Source organism: Cottoperca gobio, chromosome 16 (genome assembly GCF_900634415.1).
Source record: "Cottoperca gobio chromosome 16, fCotGob3.1, whole genome shotgun sequence".
Lineage (NCBI taxonomy): Eukaryota > Metazoa > Chordata > Actinopteri > Perciformes > Bovichtidae > Cottoperca > Cottoperca gobio.
In genome coordinates this window covers 3,985,058-4,003,541 of record NC_041370.1, presented here as the reverse complement: position 1 = coordinate 4,003,541, position 18,484 = coordinate 3,985,058, and the positions used below count along the sequence as shown (strand labels likewise).

The following is an 18,484-nucleotide window of genomic DNA, read 5'->3' as shown; positions in this document are numbered from 1 at the left end:
GAGATTTTGCACTTTATTTCTTCGAACACGATTTGGCCAACGCTACAGCCGTGCAGAACAGGAACATTCAAAGGTACTTCATCCCTTCACTTCCTGTCTTTCTTCAGCTCCACTAATAAATCTCAAGTTATGGAACTTTGAGACATTAAAACACAAGCAGCCGTCCTCAGTACGAGTCAAACTCCAAAAACACAGCATATATTTCCCATAATGCAACTGCATAGCATCTTTCAATAGAGCCCACCTGCTTCTAATGCCTTCAGACAAAGTCCTCAGTTTAAATAAGTCTTCTGTACTATAGTGTTCTTATTACGTCGTCCTGGTGGACAAACATTAAAACACCAAGTCAGCGTTGACATATCGGGGCCGATGTAGAATATTAGTTAGTGGATCGAATTGTTTTTATCACAAATGAACATAATGTCAGAAGTGTTCCTCTGGAGACGGGCAGTGATTAGCCTGAAAGCCATTTAGAAATGTTTACCCCCGACTGCAGAACACCATGTGACGGATGAGTTTGCTGCGACTCTGCACTTCAGCAGTGACCGAGCGGGAAACTGGCAGGAACTGAGACATAATTAGGCTAGCCTACATTACATTCTGCCCAGCCTGGAGTCTGTCCCTGTGGTGTTGTACTTTAATGGGAGTCTTGTAATGAGAACAGATTCTAAATATGATTTACAGATATTAGCCTCCTTTGGACACATGCCCTTGTCCTAACTGGAACACGGACACTCTTGCTTATTACCACGGCGGCCAAATAACACACACACCCAGACGAGCCCTCTAATAAAACCATATTTTTATTTTATTATTTTGGCAAAAGGTGTATATGTACAGCGTATTTAGAATTGTCATTTGACACCATTAAAATGCATTGGACCAGTGCTTCAGTGATGTGCTCTTAACCAGATCGCTCTGAGTATCCTAAAAGCTGTGCTGTTTTCTGTCATGCATACATAATCTCTTTGTGAAGTCCGCTTCAGTGTCTCAGTTCTGTAATTGTATATCGATACACACAAGGTTGACGCAGTGATAGTGTCAGTAAGCCTTCCAGTCGAGTCACGGCAACCATAACAATAGGCGACAGCAGACAAAATGGCAGATTCGCCAAATATAAGCCGGGAACAATCAGAAATAACGACTAGTACTCTAATTCAAGTATAACCTCTGACTACACTCTTACAAGTTACACACCACAGTCCTAACATCCATTACAGCAACACTGCCATTGATAAATGTGTGGACTACAAGCTGAGGTCCATCATATTTAACAAATCAAGATAAAATCTGTCCGTTCACATGATTTTTTTTTTTTCTTTCTTTTTTAGCTTCTGGATTGCAGAAAGCTCGTAAACTCAGCGACACTCTTACACGACTTAACTTCAACAATTCAATGTTAAATGACATTGACTTAACGTGATACATTCCCTAAAGTGTCCGCAAAGTGGTCGACATTTACAGACTTGTATTTACAGGTGTGTGCATGTTGGAATACTACTCGTAGTGGTGTGAATACAGGTTTCAAAGCAGTCCTATAAAGTGACATCATCACGAATAAACAGACTTAAGACCAGGAACATTAAAGTGCTCCATGCAGGACAGACAGAACGTAGGTGTGTTGCATCTACAAGGCTTTTTTGTTGTTGTTGTTGTTGTCATAGCTCAATGTTAAGGGATACAAAACTAGTAATATTTGAATGTTAAAGTGAAATAAAGCCAACAAATATTCATGTTTTAGGTACTTTACAGGGGTGAGGATGAACTTACTTGTATTTATAAAAGGCAGACCCCCCCCCCTGCTCTTAAATCATTGATACATGTTGTCGACAAAGTGTACTGTAGTGTTGCAGTCACTTGGTGTCCTTGTGCTGCATTGCATCAGTACACACACACACACACACACACACACACACACACACACACACACACTTTTCTTTTAAAGCAGGCATTTTCTGCACTCCAGTGAGAATTCAGCTATATGGTATAATATTGGGTTTATGTTTCAGACAGGGTGATTGGAATAACAACAATTTATCCAGTCAAAAATATACTGACGCCTATTGTGTGTATTTACAAAAGTATAGATTTCAATACACACAATAAGCGGATATGGTATGGTCACGTGGAGTTACACATATCAGCTTTTAGGACGGGAAATACGATACAAACATGCGTGTTTTACAAGTACCTAGAAGTGTCCACAGTCAACGTGACGTTTTACATTTACACATCAGCATATCAATCCAGAATAACCAGCTGCAATGAAGGCATATAAGAATATAAATTAACCCAACAAACTCCATATAATATCTATGCTGTATCAAAATGTGTCAAACATAAAAAACGTTTTTTACATGACGTGGATAAATGTAACGGCGTTAGTTGTTTCTTTTTTTTTCGGATGGTCACAGCACCAACTGGAATTTAATGATGCGGAAAAAAAACATTAAAACAATTTGTTTCGGAAATAAAACTATACAGAGTGGGAGCTCTCTCCAGTTTGAGCTATTTACAAACTCCTACAGACACGCCACCGACGCCTCATGAATGTTTGAATAGAAGTATTTCAAGAATTTGTTCATTTCCGCATCGTGCACAGCGATCATCCTATTGCTCAGGCTACATCCACTTTGTCATCTTTCTCCATGTGTGCCTTTTACTGGTCATTATCAAATATTTATTGCTTCTTTATTCTTTTACACACTCAGTACCTCCATCTCCCCCCCCCCCCCCCCCTCGCTCTACCGCTCAGGTTATTTCCACTCGCAGGTGAAAATGGATTTTCTTCTTCGGCCATCTTTAAAACAGCATCACCTTCATTTCCACTCTGACTATTTCTTTTCTTTGCATTGTCATTCTGTGCTCCCCCCCCCCCTCTTCCCTCTGTCCGGTCTCATGCCTTCGTTCCGAACCCTCCTCCTCCTCCTCCTCCGCTCTGCATGCTGAAATACTCTGTGAAGGAAGGGAGCCGGGGCGGCAGCGGAGGAGAGCGCGTGGCCGTGCGTGGGGGTATCGGAGGCGGAGGTGGAGGCAATATCGCCGTCAAGTCGGCAGCGGTGGTGATGATCTTCTGCTCGCTGTTCCTGGGCACCTCGGGTCCTTTACGGGCCACCGTCTCCTCCACCGTCTTCACCGGGTCCTGGAAGGAAGAAGATGGTTTTTACACCTGAACTGCTCTGACCTGTAACTGAGCAGGTTACTGTGGGATGTGTGATGTGCAGACACCGTCAGTAACACCATCCTGTACACCACATAATGACAGCTTCCTCTCCAGCGCTCAGATGCTGTGGAGGTCATACAGCTCAGAGTAAATCACACGTGTACCGGGTTTCCTGACCTCCAGTGCAGCTCAGTTACAAACTGACTCCTTTAAAACCCCACAGACTTGTTTTCAGTTACAGGCCCGAGCGTTTCATCTGCTGCAACTTATGAATGTCTCACCAGGCATATTTCCAGAGTTACCAGAATAATGAAGCCCCTCCAACTTGGATCTTATACTTTAATATATATATATACACATTACAGCACAGATGCTACAAAACAATAACACTGCATGCCACACTGTTTAAAGATGCAGAGACAACACTTAGCTTCACTAAATGAGTCCAATAGACTCACTGAGTCAATGCAATCACATGCAACTACACTGAGTGCATTGTATTTGACAACAACGAGGAGAGATCCTCACCACCCACTGACACCAGGGTTACAAACATTGTCTTCCAATTAGAGGTTTGCAGCAAATGCAGAAATTCTGGTGCTAGATGTCGAACAAGAACCAGGAGAAGTTAGCATATTAAGCCACCGGCTTCTAGGAAAGTGCTAAACTGTAAAACAGACTTTCAAACGTAAGTTAAAGAGCTGCTCGTTTTCTCTACTGCACATTTAATATATTCTATTTCTTACTGCCATGTAACTTTATTAATTGTCTTTCCTTGTGTCACTTGTCATGCATGCTGTCTTTGTGTTTTATATTGCGGTAACTAGTGTCTGCACGTTGCAGCTGAAGGTTCAGAGTTCTTCTTCTGTCTTTCATTTCCGTGCAGTGTGAAAAAACAACAGCCGCAGGTTTGAAAAGTTCCCCGAGCTACACAAGTCATCAGGGAAAACACAATGCCTTCATTTGATCTTGTCAAAAGTTTCTATTAAATCACTGTTTCCTTGGGCCCCGAGTGTTTTCATATCAGTACGAGTGTTATGTTACGCTGTGCTTACTGTCATTCACCACCGGAAATAATCCTTAGAAACATGTCCTCTGATGAACTGATGCTTTATACATTTGAGACGTCTTTGTTAGATGAGACAGAAGTTCATTTCAGGCTAGGTTTGACGAAGTTTAATTCTAAAAGCATCAAAGAAATTAACACAAGTTCAGTTTGCTGTAATGCAGCTTTTAAAACCAGGAAAATACAACACTTATATTAGAATATCCAAAATGTAAGACGACTCGTCTCATATCACGATAGATATAATATAGATGTATTGCCCGGCCCTGCACACAGTACATGAGCTACATTTTTTATTCACCTTTAACCCGTGTCTGCGCCATCATTTACGGCACGGCACTTTCTCTTCTGCGTCTTCTACTTCAAACAACTTGGATGCAGGATATAAAGCGTGCATCCGTAAACATGTAGAGTGACACTCACCGACTGGATGGAGAAGAGCTCAGTGAAGTTGGGCTGAGAGTCTCCCAGGAAGGAGCCATTTCCATAGGCGTGATGGGGGAAACTCTCCGCCCCTTCGCCCGCCTTTGGACTGGACATCAGGATCCCAATCTGGGACGTCCGAACGTGATATGGGAAGTTCTTATTGGCTGCCGAGGGCCGCGTGATAACCTAAGGGAGAAAAGGTCTGCTGATTCTTCCGTACATAATCTGTGTATAAAACACATAACCAGAGCATATCAAGTCTGAGGGAGAAGAGGTAATTGCGTGCCTGCAGTGAGCAAGAATATAAAAAGGAAATGTGCGTGAGCAGTACGGGCCATTAGTGAAGAACAATGTGTCGAAGGTGAGGAAGAGGTAGATAATGATGTGTGGAGGAGACAATCAGCACGAGGCAGTTGTGACTCAAGGATAGTGAATAATGTATGACTGACAGACGCAATAATGACTCCTGAGTAATGTGAACTGTGTAGAAGTGCAAGGGTCTGCATGTGTGTGTGTGTGTGTGTGTGGTACGAACGAGGAAGACGATGTGAGCGTAGAGGTGGATGCCGAGCTGAATGCCGTTGACGATCTTCTCCCGGGCCCAGCGAGGGATCCCAAAGTTGGCGATCAGAGCCATAACAGGCACTGCGAAAAACCTGCGGAAGACAAGCGTGGAGATTTAGGATAAGAAAAAAAGCACATTAAGAGAAAGGATGAGAAGAGAGTTTAATGGTGAGAGAAAGAGAGAGGAGAAACAGATGTAAAGCACGCAGAAAGATAAAGATGGAAGGAGGGCAGAGCCGGAGATAATGAGGCGGGAGATAGAGGCAGCAATGAGAGCGAAATACAGAGATAATATTATTCTTTGTAATCTACTCTTCATTTGAAGCTCGTGCTATTACACCCAGTGACTGAAGGGCAGAGCAGCCGCGCTGCGTGTGGAGAGGAGCTTCTCTCAGGGTTGTTTAAAAAGGGAAAAACACTTTCCAGTACAAAAGCTTTAAACTACCTCGCGCACACTTATGGGAGCATAAATTATTCCAATAGACGCGAGCTCATCAGCGGAGTAAAAATAGATGTTTTCCTCTAGCAATCATTCACTCAAGTACAATTATCTTATCTGTTAGCAGAGCAGAGGTTGGGCACACATTGTTGTAGAAGGGGAGTGTAAAATAAACAGCTTTTCACTCGCGGACCCGCTAAAGCATCAGCTATTTTGTGCACATCTTTTACAGAGCGGCATAAATTATTCAAATTGAAGAGAACTCAAACAGAGAAATGTGTATTTTTCTACTCCTGCAATCTCGCTCCGGTGCCATTATCCACAGCGAGGGCAAAGTGGAAGCTGTGCGGGTCTCACCACAGTGTGTACGTGGTGAAGAAAGGGATGTAGAAGGGCTGTTTCTCTGGGTAGCGTTTCAGGGACACCAGCACGGCGTAGCAGAACCACACGTAGGCCAGCAGCTGCAAACCCATCAGTCCGTAGCCTGCGGGGCTGTCGTAGGCATACAGCACTTCACCCGGGTCAAAGAACTGGCACAGGAACATGAGAAGTTATGCCAAAATGAAGACACAGCCATTAAACAAGCTCAACTTTTTTACACAAAGTAGAAAATAAGGATCTTTTGGCTGAGCTACACCTTGTGGTCTGTGCCCTGATTACTGAGATGGATCGCTCGTGGTTCCGCTGCACTGCGATGTGACGACCGAGCCAAAGCTCAGCTTGTTGCATTCTGTGCGAGCCGTCGACATCGACGCTCCTTCTCCACAACTAGGTCGTCGGTATGCGTGTGCACAGGTTTGTGTGTGTGTGTGTGTGTGTGTGTGTGTGGCGCCTGTGCTTGCATCTGCGGCCACTAGATTGCATTTCACGGTCCAGTGACTGGATAGTGCGGCCATACAGGGTTACCCCACGCTACATAATGCATAGGACGGCTCGGTGTGGAGCTTTTTGGGATCCAACCAGCTAACCTGAGTCATATTCTCCAACTGCAGGCTCAGTTCCAAGAACACGCCTCGACTCTTTATTCCAGTTCCCATTGTAACCTAGTTCGGCGTATTTTTAGCAGGAGCTCCCTTGAGTTTCCAGCTCTTTGTAAGCAGGGACCATGTAAGAGGGCAGGCGGCAGACAAATGACACTGCTTCAGATTCTCATATTGCAGTTGGAGAGCTATAGGATCCAGAATACATATAGCAGCGATACTTCCCCTGCACTATTCCCCCAGGGTCACTAATAAGCTGTATTCAAAGACTGTAATCCACTGTCCCTGAATGTAGCATCATTACATCGCCATTGGACCGTGATGAAGCCTCTGCAGCATGCACAGCAAGTGATGTATGTAACTGTAACACTCCCGAGTGTCTAATTAATTCATAAGCTCTCGTGCCGTATATTCTAAAACATCATAGCTGTCTCCAAACATTACCGTACAGACACGGTGTGATTAATGATCTTTCAGTATGCGTCACAAAGTCATTGATCTAAGAAGTATTATCTCAGGTACAGAACTGCAAACCTCTTGTCTGTAGTTAACAGTCAACTTGTTGCATATTAATAATTAGCAATGTATCAATGTAGTGAGAAAAAACCCCATTACAGCCAAAGTTGATCAGTGGGCTCTACTCTTCCATGCATATTTATGATATTGAGAAATAATACGAGTCAGATTAATCATCCTGGGCTTGAATTCACACGCTGCTTTCAAGGCACATCTGAAGTCATAAGTTATTCTGTTAATTATCCAATTAATCGAGTCTATGAAGGTTTAGAAAATAGTGAAAAAGTCCCATCCTTGTTCCGTCAACTCAATAGTGCAAATCTACATAATATAATATATAATATATAATAATATATAATATAATAATATAATATAATATAATATTATAATATAATACATAATATATAATATATAATATTATAATACATAATATATATATATTATAATACATAATATATAATATATAATAATACAAAATATAATAAAATATATAATACATAATATATAATATTATATAATAATATAAAATATAATAAAATATATAATATAATAATATAATATATTAAATTAATTAAATTAAATCATTGAATACTTGTAAATGTAATACCTGTGGGTTCTTAACTCAGTGTCTCAGGTTTGAAGGATTCACCTTGGGCTTTGGGAATGTGTGATTAAAAGTAATCAAAATGAAAAATCCATAGATTAATCAAAAACTTAAATAACCCGAGTAGCCCCAGTGATGACTACAGTGTGTGTGTGTGTGTGTGTGTGTGTGTGTGTGTGTGTGTGTGTGTGGTACCTCTGCCTCGTAGATGAAGAGGATGACGTAGGTGATTGTGTAGACAGTCATATAGATGCTCAACTTAACCGACCCACTGTGACTGATCCTCGCCCTGACACACACACACACACACACACACACACACACACACAGGGTCAGAGGTCACACACAAGTTAGAGGAAGATAAGAAACAAGCATAGACACACTCAACAGATACACTCAACAGAGGGCGTGATGCACACACACACACAAAGGATTTGATTCTTTACACACACAAAGCAAAGACAGCTTAATCTAAAAAGCAGCTCTTCCAACCCCACACGGCACAAAGAACTGACGTGCTCCGCTTTGAGTTTTATAAATATAAAATGCCTGCAGACTCACGGACACAATGAAACAAGCTGCCCACACTCACACAAGCAGGAATTATTGCTTCTTTATTTGCAGTCGACAAACACGACATGCATTTTTAAACATCCTTTTGCACATACTAACTGCACACACCAGAGAAAACACAAGTAGTTATCTCCAACGTGTCAACTTATCAGTCACGGCAGATAACCAGCCGTGGTTTTGACTTGATGGTGAAGCAGTTTTAGGTTTATTCACCAGGGTTTTAAGAGGGTTTAATAAGTCTAAGAGATCACAGAGTCCTCGGCGCCCAGAGGAGGATGTAATCCTAGAGTGGAAAAAGCCAGCTTAAATCTTGCAAGCTCAGTTTTCGCAACAAGAGTTCGGTCCGGAAAATTTCAAAGATTCAAATGAGCCTGAAGCAGCACCGAACTGTGAGCAGTGGTTTAGACGACTCACCATGAATCAAAAGTCAAAACCTTGCTGCCGTTTCATTTCGCAGTTACTGACTCAGAAAGCAACATCTTGGGATCGCTTGGAAGAAATCTAACAATGTTTCAAGAACAGCTGGCATGTTTGATAACTGGACTTTCAAACTGGAAATGGAAAACTGGAGAGCACTCGTCAATCATCTGCTGTGCGGGCTATCTGTGAACATGCCGGCCCCAAGCTAATGTCCACTAAGCCAGAAAACCAAGTCAGCAAACCAGAAATGTGTTGTTGCAGGGCAAAAGGTTTTTCTGCCGCTGACACAAAAACAGCATAACGTTGAGAGCAGAGCCGCATCCATCTATCACACTCCTGACATCTCAGGTGTTCATCCACACCATCACACGCAGCATGCTAACTGACTTCTTGACTGACACTTAACATCGTCATGTCATGAGATACTGTTATGATTGTGACAGCGACGCCTGACAGTGACAGACAGAATAAACACACCCACACAAGTTGACAGGCATGCCTAAAAAGAGAGACACATACATACATGCACACACACACACACACACACACACACACACGAGTGCAAACCCCTACCTGGTGACGGTGAACCCTTTGCCCAACAATATGAGCATCAGCAGGAACACCAAGAAACTGACGGAGAAGAGTAATTTCCCTGGAGACGGACAGAGAGGAGTTAGACAGAAAGTGAGAAAGAGAAGACAGAGGGGGTAATTAGGTTGTGGCTTCCAAATCTGTAATATCAGAGGGAAAAAGTACGAAATCAGGTCGACATACACACACAGAATCATGCATGGTCCTGCACACACACACACACACACATTCATCATCGTCCACTCATTCATTCTGCTCGGGCAGTGAGCGATTTCCCAGTGCAGAGACAGTCAGTCAGTCAGTCAATGGCTGATGCAGGAGAAGAAACTCACCGAGTATTTTCAGGCTGCCGTTGCCAACTCCATCTCTAGCATACAGGCTCCAGTAGACACAATGGAACAACAGGCTGAGCACTGCCAAGTAGAAAAGATGCAGGAAGGAGAGAAATGGGGAAACAAGAGAAAGGAAGAAGGAGAGAGGAGAGGAGGAGAAGATGTCAGAGAGACAAAGTAAAGAAAAGATAAAGAAGAGAGGAGACAGGGAGATGATAATGAGGAAACAGAAAGTGCAGAGGTAAGAGAAGGGGAGATAAATGAGGAGTAGGGAAGCGAGACAGAAAAGAAGAGGAATTGATGAAAGGCGATGAAAAAGAAGCAAAAGACTTGAGAGAAGTGGGAGGGGAATTTAGGGGTGGCAGGAGAATCGAGAAGGGATTTGGAAAGGGAGACAAGCAAACGAGAGGGAACAAAGCGAGATAAGAGAGGGGTGAAAAAGAGGAGGATAGGTTGAGGAGGTGTTCGTCAGTAACAGCATGCTCCACTGAACACTGCAGCACCGCTGTTTGCAAAAGTTCCTTTTCAGAGACTAATCAGGCCGATAATATCTCGGCTCTTGAAGTGGGGATTAAGGTGAGAGATGCTGCAGCCGTGCGAGAGGCTCATTGTCGTCGTGTGTGCTATGGCATAATGTATGTGGTGTGTGTGTGTGTGTGTGTGTGTGTGTGTGTGTGTGTGTGTGTGTGTGTGTGTGTGTGTGTATCTAGGACAGAAGCTCTTACCCTCCACACCTGCCGCCGTCATAAACATTTTGTAGGTTGTGTGAAGAAGCTGTCGTCCCTTCAGATTGTCTGCAGGGGAGAAGAAAAAAAACAAGAATGAGATCGAGGCGATGAAAGAGTGTGTGTGTGTGTGTGTGTGTGTGTGTAAGATAAAAAGGATGGAGATATGCTAACAGATGGCAAAGGAGAGCGAGAGAGGTACAGAGGAACGAGGGAGCAGGCCAGATAAATGGGGGGGGGGGGGGGAGGGGGGACAACCATCAGTATGCATCCATCTTGTGGCGGCCATCTTTAGATGAGGCCTTAAATATCTTCTTCACTATCTCTCCCGAAGCTTTAAGGAAATATATTTTATGTGTATTTAACCAGCTAGTTTTACTACCAAAACAATCCTGCAAACAGAAGTGGCCTGAGGGAAAATTTACAGGGGGAGGAAGGGTCATAAACATTCTCACACACACGCACACACACGCACACACACGCACACACACGCACACACACACACAGCTGCCCTGTACAACCACAGGCTTGTGAGCCAGACGCTGTTGCATCGTCCTGCGACTCTCTTGAAGCTCCTCTATCGGTGGAGTCAAAGGAACATTTCTTCCCAACAAATTATAATTCCAGCATTTCAATGTTTTATAACCTTTAAATTATTTCCCATCTTTCACAATCTGCACGTCAAGACATTGTGAATATTGCTTTGTTTGTGGTAGAAGTTTCCTCCATTTGCACAGCGCTCTGTTATTTTGATGTCCTTTGTTTGACTTTAACATGTGCAAATATATAAAACTCAAGCCTCCGTGTCAGTGAATACTCAAATGAAGCTGGCAGAAGCGACATGGGGAAGAAACAGCAGTGCATTCAAAGCTTTCTCCCAATTTGCATGAAATAACAAAAAGATTTCAGCAGAATTCGAAAGCCAAAAGATGTATTTGCACCTCATTACATATCTTTATTTCTCTGCAGTTCTGCAAGCAAAGCAAGAAATAAACTCCTCCTAACCCCACATATTTAAATTTACAACCACTGTATTCATTTTTGCATACATTTGAAAACAAAATTAATTAATTTGAACGATAATTTAAGCAACATTTTGGATCCTTTTAGTTAAAAAAAGAAAAGAAAAGTGTGAGTTTACACCCGTTATGTCCTCATGTACCTCTTGTTGGATCAATTTAGATAGTTTTGGTTTTACTAGCCCCGATTTAATAACCCCTTCAGGGTCAAAAGGTTTAGTTGGAAATGGTTTCTACCAAAAGAAAAATACCCCAATAAAAACTATTGACAGTGTTTTCTGTTGATCTTATATATTTATATATATATATAAAAAAAAATATTTTTAATATATATTTTATACATATAAAATATATATATTATTTTATATATATATATATATTATATATATATAATAGATAATATATATATATATATATATAATAAAATAAAAATATATATATATAAAATAAAAAATAAATAAAAAATATAAAAAATAAAAATAAATATATATATATACGTGTGTGTGTGTGGTGTGTGTGTGTGTGTGTGTGTGTGTGTGTGTGTGTGTGTGTGTGTGTGTATATATATATATTTTAAACAGTGAGCACAAAAACAAAATTCACTTCTATTATATTTGGGTGTCTACAGAAAAGACGGATATCTTAAAATCCTGACTAATAAAACTATTTGCATAGTTGTTCTCAACTTGAAGGATGATTACATGGATGAGAAAGAGAGAAAAATGTTTCTATTTGTTTCTCTTATTTTATCAAATTTGTGCCTTTTTTTTGTGAAATACTGGATTCTTTCACCCATTTAAAATCCTTCATAAAGAAACACTGAGAAGGAGAAACATTTTTTTGGTTGAGCCGCTCATATTCAATCATTTTAAAGGGTTACCAAACAATGTAAACAAACCGCTGCACTAGAGGAGAAGGAGAAAATGTTTTTTTTGTAATTTAAGTGAGTCTTTTACCGGTGTGAAGGAGAGAAGATACTTGGCTGTAACTATTCTCTGTGTGGCAAGTCCTTCCTGAGAGCTCTTGTTCTTAGCTGCTTCAGGTTATTTGAGCTGTGACCTTCATGTGATAAACTCGCTTCACTAACCTCATGGCTACCTCTACCTCCTCCATCCAACCGTACACCTTTACACGAAAAAGCAAACCCCACTCATGGCATCCTCTGACAAACTCCCGGCCCCGGGAAAGAGATAGGCGCAAGCTTCTCCTTTACTTATCAAGAGGAAACATGAGAACGTACTCCTATCCCATCAAGAAAACGTGTAGATTTTATAATAGATCTGAACAAAAGGGCACTTAATGACTGCTGCGGGCTCTGAAAGTCAAAATAAATTGGGTTGTTCGTAGAAGGAGAGGGAGGAAGAGAGATACAGTAAGTGGAAAAGATGGTACTTACAGGCAAAGTAGCAGGAGAGGATGAACACCAAGGAGAAGATGACCAGGAACGTGATGTCCGTCTCCAAGATTCCTGTGAATAGGGGGTAGAAGAAGAAGAGGAAGGACACATATAATATTCTAATAATTAATGAGAAAGAAAAGGGAGGAAAGAAGGCACGAGAGAGGAGGTGAAATCAGAACAAGAAGGGAAAGAAGTCAACGAGGTTCTGAGAATATCAAGGTGAAGAAGAGTGGGGCACTAGGGGAAGAAAGATCCAGAGCGGCGGGTACGTGATGAGGATATTGGATTAGTTAAGAACCAGAAAGAGAGTTACCGTAGGACAGTGGGAGAGAGAGACAACGTCAGAGATGTAGGAATAATCCATTTAAGAAGCTACTTGGGCCTCGTCTTCTATTCATCCATTGCTCAGTTCATCTATCATCATTAATTCATTCAGTCATCCCTTCATTACTGTAATTTGTTCAGTTCAGTGTGCTTTATTGGCCGTGCTAAGTGGTGTTGACTTGTGCCATCAGCGATTCTTTCTATAATCCCTCTCTTTCTGTCTAATCACTCTTACCGAACTCATCTGCAGAGAAATGCTGCGTCCAGAACGACTGGCCATTGGTCAGTTTCATCTCGTACTCCAGCTGCAAGCCTTCGCCCTGCGAGAGTGAAGACGAGGAGGAAGAGAAGAAGAGAGAGAGAGCGAGAGGAGGCAGGAGGGATAAAAAATGCATTCAGGCTTTGTGATCTGTACAAAACACACATTAAAGCTTAATGCTGCTGCACTGGACACGTCTGCGGGTTGAAACGGCAGTGAAGGGTATCCACTCTCACGATCGATATATCTTTAAACATTCATCTTAAAACACGAATTCTTTATTATGAATCTGATGGAAATTGAAATTGAATCCTCTTTTAATGGTCACACACATTGTAGAAATTTAACCCGTCCTAGTATCAGCAAACATGCTCGCTGGACCTAAAACCAGCATTTCACCGTTTAACTGATCCTTGAAGTCCGACTGAGATTCATTTGCATGTTCCTGCTGCAGGTCTGTGAATCACTGGTGCTCTGTGCTTCTTTCTGGAGTCTGGAACCAAATCAAACTTGTTTTAATTACATTACTTTATACAGCTGGTATTTTCGGGTAAATCCCCCCCCCCCCCCCCCCACACTGTAAGAGCTTAAAAGAATACAAAAGTAAAATGTTGTTTCAGCCGTACAAGAACTTTGCAACAAAAAGAAGTTTGAAACTTTGAAGTTTAAATCAGCATCATAAAAGATTTAATACAATACGAGAATAACTGATATCCAGATCAGCACAAAGACTTATTAATAATGTTGATTTGATGACTAAGCAAGTAGAAGCCTTTATTGCTCAGCACTCGGAAGGATTAAAATACGACCACAGCAACGAAGCCTTTAAGACCAGGAAAACAAAAACAAACTATGCCACCAAATGAGGAAGAATTAAAATCCCAGAGGAAGTCTTGTCTCACATCACAATATGAACACAGCCTGCTTTCACGTCGACACTCAGAAGCCACGCAGCACATCTGTAAACTGAGGAGAAACTTCTGACGTTGCTCGCTGCCGATCATCATTCATCATCTTCCACTGATGTCCACTTAAAAGAGCAAAAGTTCCACATGTGACTTTGTGATTTAAGTCTTAAGTTCCTGCCTTCTACCAACATTTCCCATTACAAGAGGAGGAAAACATCCAGCTCCTTCATTGGGGAGGGACACAGTTGGTGTAATTCAGGGGTGGGGAACCTGCACGTGTTTATGAAAAAAATCCACTAGAAAAAAAAACAAAAAAATCTAGTCAGCAATAGAATTAAACGGGCAACTGTTTTTCCTGACCAAGGTCAGGGTCCTTGAACACAACACGAGCGGAACGTGTCATCACGTGGTCACGTCATGTCAAACTTCTATATTAAACGAGAGTTGTTGACATCAGTGAACGCAGCGTGGCGAGAGTACAACAGAGAAAGGTGGATGCGGAATGTCGCACTTTCCAGGAGAAATGGACGAACGATTATTTTTCTGTGGAAGTTAAAGGCCAGTGCGTCATTACATCATGAAACATGCCGAACTGCACGAGCTGAAAGGACGAGTGCGTTTGGATAAAGTTAACGCTCTTCGGCGGAGTTTGGCCCAACAAGCAGCTCTCTGCAGAGCGGAACATACAAACATGGAGAGATAGAGAGGTAGACCCCCACACCAACAACAGACTGTTCCACCACTGCTGTGCAGTTATCACTGCCATGTGCAATACTCACTTTATCTTCTATCAACCACTTGGTACTTATATTATTATTTTATTCTATTTAATTATTGTGTTCTGCCTTTTTACTTCATATGTTCTTCTGCTGTGACAAGATACATTTCCCCGTTGTGGGACTAATAAAGATACATGGATAAAAAAAAAGTTGCTTTTTTGCACAGCATGAAAGAAATGAACAGTAGTGAGTACCCCTTAAAGAAATGTTTGCAGAGGTTATGAGTTCAATAATTAGTATGGCCCTCAAAGGATGTTGTAAAAAAATGTAATGGCCCCCACCCCTGCTGTAATTGATTCCCCAGTTGTGTGGAGAGTAATCTAGGCTGCACTGCGTACGGTGCTGCCAATGAGAAGATGACCCAGATTAACAGGCAGGACGGAGGGCGGGATCATATCCATAGTGTCATTCACTCATATAATTATAATGAGCCTAAACAATAATTGATGTCGATCCGATATATTGTTCTACATTGCCGTGTTATGAAAGAGCCCAGAAAGAGAACATTTGGGGAAGTAAACATGCAGGAAATACCGCTGAGCAAATACACGTACGTGTGTGTTAAACCCCCGGCTGTAATGATGTTAATTTTTGACAGTGACACAAACAAAAAGTGTCAAACTGAAAGTGCATTTGGAGAGGTGAGAGAACAAGTGCAATGGGAGCAGAGAACGAGAACAAAGGGGGGGGGGGGGGGGGGGGACAGAGCTGGGTTGACAATCAGAGCACAGAGAGCTCATTTCACACACGCAAGTTCAAAGCCGATGGAGTTCGCGCTTGTTGCGGTGGAAGAGAGGGAGGAGAAGAAGAAAAAAAAAGAGACTTTGATTTCATTTGGCAGCCTGAGACTCCATCTCACTCCCTCTATCAAAAAGGGCGAGAAGCATGGAGCGTGCACTGCCACAAAATCAATACAGACACAAAGAGCAAGGAGACGGAGATAAAGAGAGTGATAGATGTAGAGAGGGAGAAAGTAAGAACAGATATAGAGAAAGACTGAAGAGAAAGGAGCTCATGCAAAGAGGGAGAGAAGCAGCACTTCACACAGCAGGGATTATCGTTCAGGGGGACTGACAGGGAGTCACACAATCATTTGGGGGTTTCAGAAGGCATCCACTTGTGATACACTGTACTGATACATTCAGTGTGTGTTCAAACGCAGACACCTGTGTACCTTATGCATCTTGTGCTTCTCAGAGCTGCTGATGACTTCTGGGAGTCTTGAGAGTAGAACATTTAGGCTCATACGTCATTGTACGTGTCATTCCACAACCATGGGGCATTAAGAGGGCTCCTCCAGCTGATTACTCTTGCACTACCACAAACATCCCAGGGTGAAGAAGAAGAGATTTGGGAACGTCTGTCTGTGAATGAACACGCTATGAGACCGCGTCCTGCACGCTCTACCCACGCCTGAACCAAACAGAGTAGGTCCGGTCCACATGGAAAACCTGCTGTCGTGTGCTACACGTGTGATATGGAGACTCCAGACACTGTGCGGATTGTCCAAAGTTCAAATGAGAAGGCAGATCCTGTCGCCAACGTCTTTACCTCTTCACACTTATACTAGATTGAAAAGCTTTCCTTCTCAGATTTGACAAAAGCCCCTTTTAATGCCAAATAAGACACGTGTTCCTTTGATACACTGCTATAACAGCCTCCCCCCTCTTTGGGGAGGCTTTCCAAAAGATTTTGGAACCTTGCTGCAAGGATTTGCTCCCATTCTGCCACAGACGCATTAGTGATGTCGCCGCATGTTGTGCGATAGAGGCCTGGCTCGGGGTTGGCGCTCCAGTTCATCCTGAAGTTGTTTGATAAGGTTGAGGTCAGGGCCCCTCAAATTATTTAACAACAAACTGAAATATCATTGTAAGCTGTAGCAATAACATTTCCCTTAAAGTTGTAGATCACATCCCGACACTCCAACTTCTGCTTTAAATAATCAACAGATTAATTAATTAATTAATATATATATATATATATATATATATAATATAAATATAAATATATATATATATATATATATATATATATATATATATATATATATATATATATATATATATATATATATATATATATATATATATATTCTAGCACAATCACACTGTTAAGTATTGCACTTTGTGTTCACACTGTGAGCAAAACAATCTCCAAACCATCAGCGGTTTTTCATTTCCTATAAAAAAAAAAGGGAACCGCTCTCCCAAAAGACTCGGAACACTGTCAAACACTCCTGTTATTGTTCCTTATTTATCACATGAAAGAACAATGTTTCAAACCGGCTCTCCATCTGGCACGGAATGATACGATAAGGATCCGTCTCTGCAGGTGACTGTGTGGTAAATCATTAATGGAGATATACTTTAAAGTTTTTGAGCAAAACGCAGAAGATGCGCGAGTGTTTCGACTTCTATCTGCTCGACAGAGACGAGTCACCTGGCCAGTCTAATTTCCTCGGCTCCCCACTGAGGTAATCGTTTTTCATTAACAGCAGTTCTGCTCGGCATAATGACGCAGGAGTTGATTACAGCAATTCAAAGCTTCCCATTTCTCCACTTCTGTTTGAAAGAGGATAAACGCCTCATAAAATAACGCTCAGTTACGCACAGTTTCTGGGGTCGATGGCGAGCAAAGAAGCCTACGTTATGGAGTTGTTCTGTTTATTTTCAACTCATGTTATAATTAGCGCCAACTGACGAGTTATATTGCAACTCGTCAAAACAGTTTTATGAAAGGCAATAACAGAGGTGTGAGTGTCGCCTTGTGAACGTACGTCACTTCACAGATGCAATTAGAGCTGAACTGTGCAGCGTGTTGTTCATGCAAACACATCTGCAGGAGAAGAAACTACAGACTTTCATTTACTTACTGAAAAACCTTTTTGACAGTCAGGTCTTCTGCTCTGAAATAACGATTACCTGCAGCCTTCATGTTTCCTGATATATTTAAGAGAAGTGAAATTGCCTGGAAATGTTAAATAATGATCAACCTTACATTTTATCATTCTGGGCAGGTGAGTCCACATCTGGGGATTTCGACATCCTATGGTTTTAAAGGGGATTATGAGCCGTTATAGATTCAGATCCACTTCCGCACAGTGAAGACATGAAAGGAGAGCAGGATGAGAGCGGAACAGGGACAAAGACGGGAGGAATAAGTAGCAGCACTTAAAAGTGAGGGTGCTCGGGGAAAAATGCACAAGAAATGAGACCAGTGAGGTGGCGAGACGGAGAGGAAAAACACAATTAGAGAGTGGCTGACAGAGAGGAGCGCGACACGAAGTGGTAAATGGATGTGAAATGGCGTGGCGCGAGTCACAGCTTGGTGACAGAGTTGAAAGAAAGCAGGACGTAGGCGATGATTGTGAGCGACAAAAGGAAGAAAGACAGAGAGG

General features: G+C 41.9%; 1 protein-coding gene across 2 annotated transcripts in view; it reads right to left on the bottom strand.

Annotated features, from left to right (window-relative positions):
• Nucleotides 1-783: 783 nt before the first annotated feature.
• Nucleotides 784-18,484, bottom strand: part of tmem145 (transmembrane protein 145) — a 32,526-nt gene continuing 14,825 nt past the window's right edge. The window contains exons 6-15 of one of the 2 annotated variants that reach the window (XM_029451690.1): nucleotides 13,377-13,461; nucleotides 12,815-12,886; nucleotides 10,400-10,468; nucleotides 9,675-9,755; nucleotides 9,325-9,403; nucleotides 7,954-8,047; nucleotides 6,016-6,188; nucleotides 5,191-5,311; nucleotides 4,653-4,841; nucleotides 784-3,142 (exon numbers count right to left, since the gene is read on the bottom strand). In XM_029451690.1, the coding sequence (XP_029307550.1) occupies nucleotides 2,897-3,142; nucleotides 4,653-4,841; nucleotides 5,191-5,311; nucleotides 6,016-6,188; nucleotides 7,954-8,047; nucleotides 9,325-9,403; nucleotides 9,675-9,755; nucleotides 10,400-10,468; nucleotides 12,815-12,886; nucleotides 13,377-13,461 (1,209 nt within the window). In that variant the 3' untranslated portion in view covers nucleotides 784-2,896. The remainder of the gene's footprint in view (nucleotides 3,143-4,652; nucleotides 4,842-5,190; nucleotides 5,312-6,015; nucleotides 6,189-7,953; nucleotides 8,048-9,324; nucleotides 9,404-9,674; nucleotides 9,756-10,399; nucleotides 10,469-12,814; nucleotides 12,887-13,376; nucleotides 13,462-18,484) is intronic. The other variant, XM_029451691.1, reaches the window with a different exon arrangement.